We start from the raw sequence: 13,836 nt of genomic DNA on the forward strand, positions 1-13,836 counted from the left end.
GATCTTCCTGTTATTTCTCTTTCTCCCTCATGGCAGTGTTTTCAGTATTTAGTTGATGGACTCAGTGCCTGCCTCAGATACTACCAGGGAATTTGTTAAAAATTCAGATCTATGCATATGAAAGAAGCCAATCTGAAAAAACTACATACTATAAGATTCTACTGTATAGCCTTCTAGAAAAGGCAAAACTATGGAGGCAGTAAAAAGATCAGTGGTTACCAGGGTTTGGGGGAAGGAGAGAGGGATGAGCTGGCAGACCACTGCAGGTTTTTTTTTTTCTTTTGTTTTTTTAGGGCTGCACCCGCAGCATATGGAGGTTCCCAGGCTAGGGGTGGAATCAGAGCTGTAGCTGCCAGCCTACACCACTGCCACAGTGATGCCAGATCTGAGCTGTCTGCCACCTACACCACAGCTCACAGCAATGCCAGATCCTTAACCCACTGAGTGAGGCCAGGGATCGAACCTGTGTCCTCATGGATGTTAGTCGGGTTCATTAACCACTGAGCCATGATGGGAACTCCCACAGTGGCTTCTTAGAGCAGTGAAAATACCCTGTATGATACTGTAATGATAGCATATATGTCATTATACATTTGTCCAAACCCATAGAATATACAATATCAAGAGTGAACCCTAACGTAAACTATAGCTTTGGGTGCTTATGATGTGTCCAGGTAGGTTTATCACTTATGAGAAACAGGCCACTCTGGTGGGGGATGTTGATTTTGGGGGAGGCTGTGCATGTGTACGGGTTGGGAGAATAGAGGAAATCTCTGTACCTTTTTCTCATTTTTGCTGTGAACCTAAAACTACTCTTAAAAAAAAAAAGTCTTAAAAAATCCAAATTCAGGAGTCCCGTTGTGGTGCAGCAGAAATGAATCTGACTAGTAACCATGAGGTTGCGGGTGATCCCTGATCTCACTCAGTGGGTTAAGAATCCAGCTTTGCCGTGAGTTGTGGTGTAGGTCACAGACATGGCGCAGATCCAGCCTTGCTGTGGCTGTGGCGTAGGCTGGCAGCTGTAGCTCTGATTTGACCCCTAGCCTAGGAGCTTCCATATGCCACGGGTGCCTCCCTAAAAAGAAAAAAAAAAAAAAAATCCAAATTCAGGGCCTAGGCATCTGCATTTTGGTCAAAGTCCTTTAGTATTTCTGGCTACAGATAAGTTGGCAAACCACCATGCCATATCCTGGAGACCATGCAGCTGGGGAGCAAAGTGGACCATGGTAAAACATACTCCCTCCCCCAGGAGGGGACCCAGATAGGATGAGGGGGCTCTACCTCCTCATCATGGCCCAGAGCAATGAAGAAAGATCTTCGAGGGATGTAGTTTCTGATGAGCAGAAGTTCCAAGGCCTGCAGGATTCCCTGGGGTACAGAAGGGCAGTGGAAGAGGAGAAAGGCTTATTACCCAAGTGGGAGTACTAAGGCATCAGAGACAATCAGCTGCCTGCAACAGGGCTGGTGGGACTAGGATGGGATAAACTCTTATTTTTTTTTCCATTTTTCTTTTAGGGCTGCACCTGCGGCATATGGAAGTTCCCAGGCTAGGGGGTTGACGAATCAGAGCTGCAGCTCCCAGCCTACACCACAGCCACAGCAACACCAGACCCAAGCATCTGTGACCTATGCCAAAGCTTATGGCAACGCCAAATCCTTAACCCACTGAGTGAGGCCAGGGATTGAACCCACATTCTCATGGATACTAGTCAGGTTTATAACCTGCTGAGCCACAGTGGGAACTCCAGGAGAGGCTCTTTAGACAGAACAAGTTAAATGGTCCCAGGGTGGAGTTCCTTGGTATCTCAGAGGGTTAAGGATCTGTCATTGTCTCTGCTGTGGCACAGGGTTTGGTCCCTGGCCCAGGAACTTCTGCATGCCACAGGTGTGCCCCCCCCCCAAAAAAAAGTCCCAGAGGATGGGATGTAAGGATGCAGAGCTCCCCATAAACCTTTACCACCTGGAGAAAAGCATCCATTTATCAACGTGAGAGCTGAAAGGGATCTACTCGAATCCCCATTTCACAGTGGAGAAGTCAGGGCCCAGAAAAGGGAAGTGACAAACTGATGGCTGGAACCCAGGTCTCCTGGAGTCAGGGTTCTTCCTGCCATAGCCCCCTTCCTCCCAGAGGTTAGCTGAGCTCCCCATCCTGGGTTGATCTTTAGGACCCCAAGGCAGAAGGAACATAGCATTTCAGACCATAAGAGAGTTCTTGTTGTCTATTGTGCCTCGACCGTAGATGAAGCCATTACGTTCCAGCCCAGAGAAAGGGGGCACGTCCCAGCCTTCATCAGGGGCAGGCACCACATCAATGTGAGCTAGAAGCATGTAGGGCTGTAGGCTGGGGTCCGAGCCGTGGACAGTGAACAGGTGGCTATACTCTCCCACGACTTCATGCCGGATGAAGCTGGTTTTGAACACAGTAGGAAAGACTAGAAGCAAAGGGATGAAAAGCAGTGAGAGAGAAAGCCAGACTCAAAAGGTTTTCTTTTTTTTTTTTTTTTTTGTTTTCTTACCATTTGGTCCTCCCTGCCTCCTTGCCCCCTTAAAACATGCAGCCTCCTTTAGGAAGCCATCTGGGACAAAGCCAATCTGATTCCTGATTTGCCTAGACAATCTCTAAAACACCTTTTCCCCATATTTTCATGCACTATTTTTGTAATAACATGCAGATCAAGACCCCATGATTATGACATTCAAGAGCTCAAGAGCTGGCTTGGTCTGACTTCTAATGTCCCAAATACATGTTACAGGGCTTTGCAAACTAGGACTACGTTAAATTTTGTTATTTGTTTGTTCGTGTGGCATGCAGAAGTTCCTGGGCCAGGGATTGAACCTACACCACAGCAGCGATAGTGCCAGATCCTTAACTCACTGGGCCACCAGGGAACTCCTATTTTTTTTTTTTTGGCCTATTGTCTTTTGTCTTTTCAGGGCCACACCTGTGGCATATGGAGGTTCCCAGGCTAGGGGTCTAATCGGAGCTGTAGCTGCAGGCCTGCGCCAGAGCCACAGCAATGCAGGATCTGAGCCGTGTCTGTGACCTACACCACAGCTCATGGCAACGCCACATCCTTAACCCACTGACTGAGGCCATGAATCAAACCTGCAACCTCATGGTTCCCAGTTGGATTCATTTCTGCTGCCCCACGATGGGAACTCCCTAAATTTTAAATGTAGTAGGCCCCAGTATTCAAAGTACTAGGAATTAAACATGACTTTCATATATATATACATATTTATATTTCATATTTCACATATAGATTATATACATTATATATTTATTTATAAATCAGAGATATTTTTCTTTTACCAAACAATCCTTTTCAATTACCAAACAATAACATCCGTGTTGTATGGAGATAAAAGATTGTTCTGTCTAGCGCACAGCCATACTTTGGCGCGCAAGTGTGAGTTTTCCCAAGATCAAGTATTCGGGTTTAGATAGGTATTTATTCAAGTGGCCTTAGATATACAGGAGAAAGAACTTTGATTGCTATCTGGACTGTACTGGAAGAATCCACATAGTCCTCTGTGGACACCTGAAAACAAACATACCAAAAAAAAAAAAAAAAAACCCAGAAAGAATATGCTTTTACCATGTCCGCCAGCTTATCTAGCCTATTGTTACTGTACATTTCTTTCTTTTTTCTTCTTCTTTTTGTGTTTCAGGGCTGCACCTGCGGCATATGGAGGTTTCCAGGCTAGGGTCGAATTGGAGCTACAGCTGCCAGCTTACCCGACAGCCACAGCAACGCAAGATCCAAGCCGCATCTGTGACCTACACTATAGCTCATGGCAATGCCGGATCCTTAACTCACTGAGCAGGGCCAGGGATCAAACCTGAGTCCTCATGGATACCAGTCAGGTTCGTTACTGAGCCACGACTGGAACTCCTGTACATTTCTTTCCTAATTTTTACCTCCTCCTCAGCGAAGACTTCCAACTGCTGGGGGTTGACCCCAAATCCTCTGGTCCCAGAGTACTAAGAGGTGGCTACTTGCTGTGCCTGTGCCAGCCTCTCCTGCCCCTGATACTTTAGAGGGGCTGTTTTTTTATTTGATTTAGGAAAGTGGCCTCACTATTCTCCCTGAGCTCTTTATACGGGGAGTGGGGTGCTCCAAGTCCCCTTTTCCCCCTTGAATCATCCTTCTTTAGCTCATGGGCCGTAGGGTGAGGAGAGAAGGCTGCTGTGATAGTTTAAAGCTGTCGACTGCCTAGAAGCTCAGCATGCATTAGCAATAAATCTAGAGCCGGGCCTGGGTAGGTGTGGGGGTGCGTGTACGGAGGCGGGGTAGAGGGATGAGCATGGGCATTGTTCTGGAAACTTGCACAGAATTTCTAGTCCTTCCTTCTGATTATATATTTACTGACTGACACATATTCAGGGCAAAGATTGAGAAAGTTCAAACTCCAACCCAACAGCTATGTGCTTTGGTTCTTCAAAGGGCAAACCTATAGTTTCACTCCGCATCCACTCTAACTCCTGGACGCTCCCTTCTATCCTCCCATCTCGCCCCCTCCTATGTACAAACTTTTGTTAAAAGAGGCCCCACGGAGGAGTTCCCGTTCTGGCTTAGCAAGTTAAGAACCTGACATAGGGAGTTCCTGTTGTAGCTCAGCAGTTAACGAACCTGACTAGTATCCATGAGGTTGTGGGTTCGATCCCTGGCCTCGCTCAGTGGGTTAAGGATCTGGCGTTGCTGTGAACTGTGGTGTAGGTCACAGACAAGGCTCGGATCTTCAATTGCTGTGTCCATGGTGTAGGCTGGCAGCTACAGCCTGTGAACCTCCATATGCGGTGGGTGCAGTCCTAAAAAGACCAAAGCCCAAAAAAAAAAAAAAAAAAGGAACCCAACATAGTTTCTGTGAGGATGGGGGTTCAATCCTTGGCCTCGCTCAGTGGGTAAGGATCCCACGTTGCTGCAAGCTGCGGCATAGGTCACAGACATGGCTTGAATCTGGTGTTGCTGTGACTGTGATGTAGGTCAGCAGCCATAGCTCCAATTCCACTCCTAGCCCCGGGAACTTCCATGTGCCTTGGGTGCAGTTGTAAAAAGGAAAAAAAAAAAAAAAGGCCTATGGAAATTAATTTGTCCTCTGGTCAGTCACAAAATCAACTTCCTCATCAGCTGTAAAAGAAGGGTCTCCAGTGCTCCCTCTCCTACCCCTTGCCCACAGTTTGTGGCTGACCTTTACGAATGTATTCTCCAAACTCAGCCAGGGCTGTCGTGTTGAGCTCCTTGGGGCTGAAAGACACTGTTGGAATCTGGATGGCACCTGTCAGAGTGAGAGATGGAAGATTACAGATGGTAACAACCATTGGTATTTCCACAGTCCTCGGGACCCCAAAAAAAAAAGTTCTTTTGCATTCATTGTCTTCTTGTGGAGGGCAAAAGAATCCTTTGAGGTAGGCACTACCATTTTCCCTAATTTGAAGGTGAGGAAGCAAGCTTAGAGGTGGTAGGTGAGCTGCTCAAGATTGTCCAGAAACAAGCAGTAGAGCTGGCATTTAAACCCAGGTGCTTTGAGTTTGTTTTGGCTAACATGGCTCTTAAAAGAAAGCCTGAGGAGTTCCCCTCGTGGCACAGTGGTTAACAAATCCGACTAGGAACCGTGAAGTTGTGGGTTCGGTCCCTGGCCTTGGTCAGTGGGTTGAGGATCTGGTGTTGCTGTGAGCTGGGTGTAGGTTGCAGAGCGGCTTGGATCCCCCGTTGCTATGGCTCTGGCGTAGGCCAGCAGCTTACAGCTCCATTGGACCTCTAGCCTGGGAAACTCCATCTGCCAAAGGAGGGGCCCTAGAAAAGACAAAAAAAAAAAAAAAGGCTAAATAAACTGCCTATGGGCGATTGAGAACCAGACTCAAGATCTGAACTCAGATGTTTTGCCCCCTGCTCAGAGTTCTAAACCATGTTGTTATGAGGTCCCTATTTTAGGGTCTTACCTAGCTTTTGCTTTCTTTTGTGCAGAGACTCTGGTGAGCGGCTGCCTGATGCCTTTCAGAGAACTGTTTATACTACGATGCTGTGGGAAAGCCCTGCTCTGCTTCCCAGGCCTATCACTCTAGCACAAGCACAATTATATTTAACCACAAGGGTTGGCTTTTGGTCCCTGCATCTGCCTGCACATGTTTATGTAGGCAGTTTCTTTTAATCCATTACTTAATGGAAGGGAAAGACTGAAGCTAAGCCCAGTGGTGAGGAAGGATCTCATTATACCACCTGATGTAGCACTTAGCAGAAACTTTCCTCTTTTCTCCTGGAAAATGTAGATTGAGGAGGTAAAAAAGTTTTTAGCCTTGGTTTGAGGTCTACAGGAGAGATGCCCCTTAGGAGAGGAAATTAGGAACATCTCACACCCAGTAACACCCCCACCCCTCTTTTTGGAGCCATCTAGAACCCACATGATCCTATAGGTAATAGATGTCATCCAGTACTGGCTCTGTGAGGTGGGGTTCTGGGGAGTATCTTTTAACTGACCTAAACTCCCAATCTCCCTCGTCTGTGAATAAGATTAAGCTCATTAGGTCTTAACTAACTAGCTCATTTAACAAGTGAAAACTGTCAAAGGTTAAGCACTGTAAAGCTCCAGGCAATTGGAGGAGGCGATGAGAGCCAGGGCAACGCGGGCAAAGTTGAAGCTTCCGGGGTCAGCAGGGAATGCCAGAGTCCAGAGAAGCCACGTCTAGGAGGAGAGTGGGATCTCCAAGCCGGGCACGAGATGCTGGGAATGAGGGCTAGGGCTCAGCTCGGGGTTGTTGCTGAGCTCAAGTAGCTGATCCCTGCGGCAGGAGAGAGGGGTCACGGGTTGGCCAGAGGAGACAGGGACCTGTATCTGAGAATAAGTGGGCGAAGGGGACCCAGGCTCACCTTTTAGCGCTTCCTTCATCGCGACGCGCTCCTCTTGGCTGAACTGAGAAGGGATTCGCGGTGCACTCTGATGCGCCTTGTCCCGTAGGTCCCTCGATCTGGAGATGGTGGCAATACCTAGCAGCAGCACAGCCGCCAGGGCCAGAAGGCAAATGTACGGCCGAGCCATGTTCCACTCAAGTCCTCGCTACCAGTCAGCGGCTGCAGCTTGGACCTAAACTCCCCGCCCGTGTCCCTCGCCCTAGGCCTACTCCAATTCCCTTAACTGCCTTAGCCCCACCCCATTCCCAGAGATAGCCAATCACCGCTTGCCTGGCGATGTGGGCCAACCAATCCAACGGGATGGCCCTGTCCCTGGCCCGCAAGGCCTTTTGGGAGTTGTGGTTTCTCACTCTGTGGCGAGCAGCTGTAGGAGCAGAGGTGAAGTAGGGCCCCAGGCAATTGGCAGGGTTTGTCTGCACTTGGTTTTCTGCTTAGAGATAACCCCCTTTCTAGACGACAGCAGATCAAATTAAAGGGGGAAATGTCAAAATAAGTGAAGGAATTTTTTCGGGTCTTCATCTTGCTTCTCACTTCATCTGAAGTTTAGGGCCTAACTACCATTTCACTAGATTCCTTTGAGGAAGCTCTCCCGCCCCAGCTTGATTTCTTTTGAAATTGAAACAAGATTGATCTGTCCATAGACAGTATTTTGAAGTAATAGATCATAGGGTTCGCTTCTGTGTAGGAATTAGCTGAAAGGTTTTTTTTTTTTTTTTTTTGCGAACACTGTATTTTGCAACTCTAGGCAAATCCTATTAAGACTGAAGAACTTTGAGAAAGATTATGTGTTAATAATTTCAATGTATCCAACAAACTGAAATTTGATAACTATTCAGTGTAGAGGATCATTTTTGAGGAAAAAAAAAAAAAGCTCTCTTAGGATACAGAGATATAAAATTAGATTTCCTGGAGCCAGAAGAAACCTCTCCTTCCAGATCCCTTGATGCAATTGAATATGATACTGCTCTTACATTTTATTATTTTATTTTATATTTTATTTTATTATTTATTTGCTTTTTGGGGCTGCACCCGTGGCATATGGAGTTTCCCAGGCTAGGGCTGGAATCAGACCTACAGCTGCTGGCCTACACCACAGCCACAGCAACATGCGATCCGAGACAGGTCTGCGACCTACACCATAGCTCAAAGCAATGCTGGATCCTTAACCCACTGATCCTTAACCCAATTGTCATGTACTGTTTGATACATAAAGAATATATGCAATGAATATGTAAAGCAAACAATAACATAGACAACTGTGACCCCCCCTCCCATGAAAGGTCAATAACATTGAAGGTGTGTATGTCCTAGTGCTTCTATCTCTTGCCCAAGTAAGCTCCATCTGAAATCATGTATCTGTATGTGTGTGCTTTAAATGCCATATATATATATAATGGGCTTTTTTTTTTTTTTTTTTTGCTTTTTAGGGCCACACTCACGGCATATGGATGTTCCCAGGCTAGGGGTCGAATTGGAGCTGTAGCCACTGGCCTCTGCCAGAGCCACAGCCATGTCAGATCCGAGCCATGTCTGTGACCTACACCATAGCTCAGGGCAATGCCGGATCCTTAACCCACTGAGTGAGGCCAGGGACTGAACTCGCGTCCTCATGGTTATCGTTTCCGCGGTGCCACAACGGGGACTCCAGATGCTTTATATATGTGTATATAAGGAGGAGAGTTTGGTTTCGCTTGCTTTTATGAAAATGACAGCATGCTGTAAGCAATAATGTGCAATTTGCTTCTGTCACTTAGCATGATGTCTTTGAGATTTGTTCATACTGCTATACCTAACTATAGTCTATTCGCATTTACTATACATGATACTGCATTCTGTGCATATATAAGCATTTATTGTACATGTTTCCTGGACCACAGGTGAAGGAGAGACTCGTGTATATATCTAGAAGTGGAAATGTTGGGCAGTACTGCCTGTGACTGTTCCACTTTATAAGACAAATATTTTCCAGAGCAACTGAACCAGTTTATACCGCCATCACTGATCTATGCATAGTATGTAGGTTCCTCTTGTTCCACTTTCTCAGCAGCACCTGGCATTTCAGATTTCTTAAGTTTGCCTGCTTTGTGGCTGGCCAATTATAACTCTTTGTGGTATTAATTTGTACTTCCCATGTTACTAAGGAGTTTAAACATCTTTTCACATACCTATTGGCTATTTGTGTTTCCCTGTAAAGTGTTCATTTCTTTCGCCCTTCCTCCTTTTTTTTTTTTTTTTTTGTTTTGTTTTATAGGGCTGCACTCATGGCACATGAAAGTTCCCAGGCCAGGGGTCGAAACTGAGCCACAGCTGCCGGCCTATACCACAGGCACAGCCATGTGGGATCTGAGCCATGTCTGCCACCTACAACACAGCTCATGGCAATGCTGGATCCCCAACCCACTGAGTGAGGCCAGGGATAGAACCCCCTTCCTCATGGATACCAGTTGGGTTGGTTTCCACTGTGCCACAATGGGAACTCCCTTGCCCATTTTTGTTTTGAGATGTTTGTCTCCTTACTGACTGTTAGGAGTGTTTATTTATTTATTTTTCTTTTTACAGCCAAAACTATGGCATAAGGAAGTTCCCAGTCTAGGGGTACAGCTGAGTCCTATGCCACAGCTGAGTCCTATGCCACAGCCATGGCAAAGCTGGATCAGAGCTGCCTCTGCAACCTACCTTGCAGCTTGTGGCAACATGAGATTCTTAACCCACTGAGCCAGGCCAGGGATTGCTCTCCTATCCTCACGTATAGCAGGTAGGGTTCTTAACCCACTGAGCCACAATAGGAACTCCTTAGGAGTATTAAATATTGTGGATACTAATATTTTGTTGGTTATATTTATGTTGCAAATGTTTCTACTTGTGTCTTGTATTTTTCACTTTCTTTATGTTTTTGCTTTTGTTCTGGCCACACCCGCAGCCTGTGGAAGTTCTCGGGTCAGAGATTATACCCACACCACAGCAGTAAGTGACCCAAGCCACTGCAGTGACAATGCCAGATCTTAAACCCAGTGAACCACATGGGAACTCCTTTTTTTTTGGCTGTGTCCGTGGCCTGTGGAAGTTCCCGGGCCAGGGATGGAGCCTATGCCACAGCTGCAACCAGAGCCAGAGCAGTGACAAAGCCAGATCCTTAACCTGCTGAGGCACAAAGGAACTCCCTAAAATCTAATTTTAATGCAGGTGAATTTATCAACCTTTTTGGCAGTTTTTTTTTCTGTTTCAAGGTCATAAAGCTATTTTGATATGGTATCTTTTTATTTTATTTTATATTTTTGCTTTTTTAGGGCCTCACCCACAGCATATTGAGGTTCCCAGGCTAGGAGTCTAATCGGAGCTGTAGTCGCTGGCCTATGCCACAGCCACAGAGATGCAGGATCTGAGCCGTGTCTGCAACCTACATCACAGCTCATGGCAAACCTGGATCCTTTTTTTCTTTTTTCTTTTTTTTGTCTTTTCTAGAGCAGCACCTGCACACCTGCGGCATATGGAGGTTCCCAGGCTAGGGGTCTAATCAGAGCTGTAGCTGCCAGCCTACACCAGAGCCGCAGCAACGTGGGATCCAAGCTGCGTCCTCGACCTACACCGGATCCTTAACCCACTGAGTGAGGCCAGGGATCAAACCCAAAACCTCATGGTTCCTAGTCAGATTCGCTAACCACTGAGCCATGACGGGAACTCCAGCAACACTGGACCTTAACCCAATGAGTGAGGCCAGGGATCAAACCTGTACCCTCATGTTTGCTAGTCAGATTTGTTAGCCACTGAGCCATGACAGGAACTCCCTTAATATGCTATCTTTTTAAAGGTTGAAACTTTTGTCTTCTACATCAAAGATATTAATCCATTTGGAATTGGTTTTCTATAAATGGTATGAGGTCAAGTCCATTTTTTATCAACCAGATAACCAGTTTTTCCAGTACCATTCATTAAAGAGTCTATCTTTTTCTCCGTGACCTGCAAGGACAACTCTATCATTTACTAAGTTTTCATGTGTCATTGGGCCCATTACTGGACTCTACTTTGTTCCGTTGGTAGCTTTGTTCATTCCTATGCTAATATGACTGTCTTAATGATTATAACTTGAAAATACATCTCCATATCAGGTAGAGCATATTTCATGAAATATATTAAATAAGAAAAAATGTAAACCACCCTGAAATTCCTGGGATAAACTCAACTTGGATAAGCTCATTGCTGGCTTTTCCTTTAGGATTTTTCTTTTCTTTCTTTTCTTTTTTTTTTTTTAGGGCCACACCCATGCAGCATAAGGAGGTTCCCAGGCTAGGGGTCGACTCGGAGCTACAGCTGCTAACCAACGCCACAGCCGCTAACCAACGCCACAGCCGCACCTACACCACAGCTAACGGCAACGCTGGATCCTTAAGCCACTGAGCGAGGCCAGGGATTGAACCCGAAACCTCATGGTTCCTAGTCGTATTCATTTCCACTGTGCCACAACGGGAACTCCCTGCAATTCTATTTGTAGTTTGATTGGCCTGTACTTTTTCTTCTTTGGATGTGGTGTCAAGTATATAGTAGGAGGGGGATTAAGATGGCAGAGTAGAAGGACTGGAGCTCACTGTCTCTCACAGAAGCAACAAAATTACAACCAACTGCTGAACAACTTTCAATCAAATAGGCTGCAAACTATCAAAAAAGTCATCCTACTCCAGAAGACAAAGAGGAGGCCACATCAAGACTAGGAGGGGTGATGATGTGATATAAGCAACCCCATACCCACCAGGTGGGAAGCCCACAGACTGGAAAGTAACTGTATCACAGAGACTCACCTGTGGGAGTGAGAGTTCTGAGCCCCACAACAGGTCCTCATGCCTGGGGATCTGGCATTGGGAGAAGGAGCCTTCGGAGCATCTGACATTGAAGGCCAGTGGGCTTGTGTGCAAGAGCTCCATAGGGCTGGGGAAACGGAGACCCCATTCTTAAAAGGTGCACACAGGTTTTCATGTGTACTGGGTCCCAGGGCAGAGCCAAGACTCCATAGGAATGTGGGTCAGATCTGACCGCAGTTCTTGGAGGATCTCTTGGGAAAACAGGGGGTGACAGTGGCTCATTGTGGCGTAAGGACATTGGAGGCAAAAGTCTCGGGAACATTCATCAGCATATATTCCTCTAGAGGTGGCCATTTTAGGAAAACCCGGCCTTACCCATCAGCACTGAGAAGCCCCAGGACAAACAATAATCCAGGTGGGATCACAGCCCAACCCATCAGCAAACAGGCTGCCTAAAGACCCCTAGACCCACAGCTGACTCTATTCTCACCCAGAGACACAGCCCCACCCACCCGAGGGAAAAAAATCAGCTCCACCTACCAATGGGCAGGCACCAGCCCCTCCCATCAGGAAGCCTACAGCAAGCCCCAACACCAATGTCAGCCACAAGGGGGCCAGACATCAGAAACACTAGAGACCACAGCTCTATACAGCTCTATAATCTGCAAAAAGGAAACCATGCGGGGAGTTCCCGTCGTGGCTCAGTGGTTAATGAATCTGACTAGGAACCGTGAGGTTGGGGGTTCGATCCCTGGCCTTGCACAGTGGGTTAAGGATCTGGCGTTGCCGTGAGCTGTGGTGTAGGTCACAGATGCGGCTTGGATCCCGCATTGCTGTGGCTCCGGCAGCTACATTACCTCCATACACCACAGGAAAATGACCAAAAAAAAAAAAAAAAGAGACCACGCCAAAAAATCTATACAAAATGAAAAGGTAGAGAATTATGACTCAGATAAAGGGGCAAGAAAACCCTCCAGAAAAACAGCTGATTGATCAACCTCCATGAAAAAGATTTTAGACTGATAATAGTGAAGATAATTCAAATAATTCAAGATATTATAAATACACTGAGGCCAAGATTGATCGATTACAAGACACACTGAGCACAGAAATACAAGATTTAAGGATTAAGCAAGCAGAGATGGGAGTTCCTGTCGTTCCTGCAGCTCCGATTGGACCCCTAGCCTGGGAACCTCCATATGCCGAGGGAGTGGCCCAAGAAATGGCAAAAAGACAAAACAAGGGAGTTCCCGTCGTGGTGCAGTGGTTAACGAGGAACCATGAGGTTGAGGGTTTGATCCCTGCCCTTGCTCAGGGGGTTAACGATCTGGCGTTGCCGTGAGCTGTGGTGTGAGCTGTGGTGTAGGTTGCAGACACAGCTCAGATCCCGAGTTGCCGTGGCTCTGGCGTAGGTTGGCAGCTACAGCTCCGATTAGACCCCTAGCCTGGGAACTTCCAAATGCTGCGGGAGCGGCCCAAGAAATGGCAAAAAGACAAAAAAAAAAAAAAAAGACAAGACAAAACAAAAAAACCCCAACAACAACAAAAAGCCCAATATGTCTACTATTTGGGGGAGAGGTTTTGAGCTACTCCCCCAAAGACGAGCTACTCCCCCAAAGATTGTTAAAGCCATACAGTAGTTTCATAACTAAGGGTACAAATGGGTTTTAAAGATGAGAAGTCAAAGAAATGCATCTGATTTAGATGCTTCCTATGTGCTGCTTGAAACTCTTCTGCAAAACCTCTTTTGGGTAACAGCTCTGAGCAGTCTTAGCTGCTGGCTTCTCCTTGGAACCATGCACACCTCTTCCTTTCTGCTCTGGGGTCTTCCATGATACCACAGCATGGGACCCCTTGGGAACTGCTCTGTGCTCATGTCCATGCAGCATGTACTTATAGAAGAGTGAATACCCAAGGGATCGCTCTTGACCAGTAGAAGATGGACTGATAGTCAAATGTTCCTCCAGCACAGTTTGGAGATGCACTTCACAGGGCTCCTGGGAAGGCACAGAAGGGTGGAGCCCTAGTTGCCCCCCCCCCCCATGGTGGCTACCTCAGTAACTCCTCCCTTTTTTAATTAAAAAAAAAATTTTTTTTTGTCTTTTTGCCTTTTCTAGGGCCGCTCCCATGGC

At 46.6% G+C, this 13,836-nt stretch overlaps 1 protein-coding gene across 1 annotated transcript in view; it reads right to left on the minus strand.

Moving 5' to 3' along the window:
* The window catches only part of PM20D1 (peptidase M20 domain containing 1), a 28,051-nt gene extending 20,890 nt beyond the window's left edge, over positions 1–7,161 (minus strand). Inside the window, exons 1-4 of the mRNA XM_047753270.1 lie at positions 6,870–7,161; positions 5,194–5,280; positions 2,200–2,432; positions 1,282–1,368 (exon numbers count right to left, since the gene is read on the minus strand). Coding sequence (XP_047609226.1) covers positions 1,282–1,368; positions 2,200–2,432; positions 5,194–5,280; positions 6,870–7,038 — 576 coding nt within the window. The 5' untranslated portion in view covers positions 7,039–7,161. The remainder of the gene's footprint in view (positions 1–1,281; positions 1,369–2,199; positions 2,433–5,193; positions 5,281–6,869) is intronic.
* Between the last annotated feature and the right edge of the window lie 6,675 nt (positions 7,162–13,836).

The sequence above is a fragment of the Phacochoerus africanus genome, chromosome 11 (assembly GCF_016906955.1).
Source record: "Phacochoerus africanus isolate WHEZ1 chromosome 11, ROS_Pafr_v1, whole genome shotgun sequence".
NCBI lineage: Eukaryota > Metazoa > Chordata > Mammalia > Artiodactyla > Suidae > Phacochoerus > Phacochoerus africanus.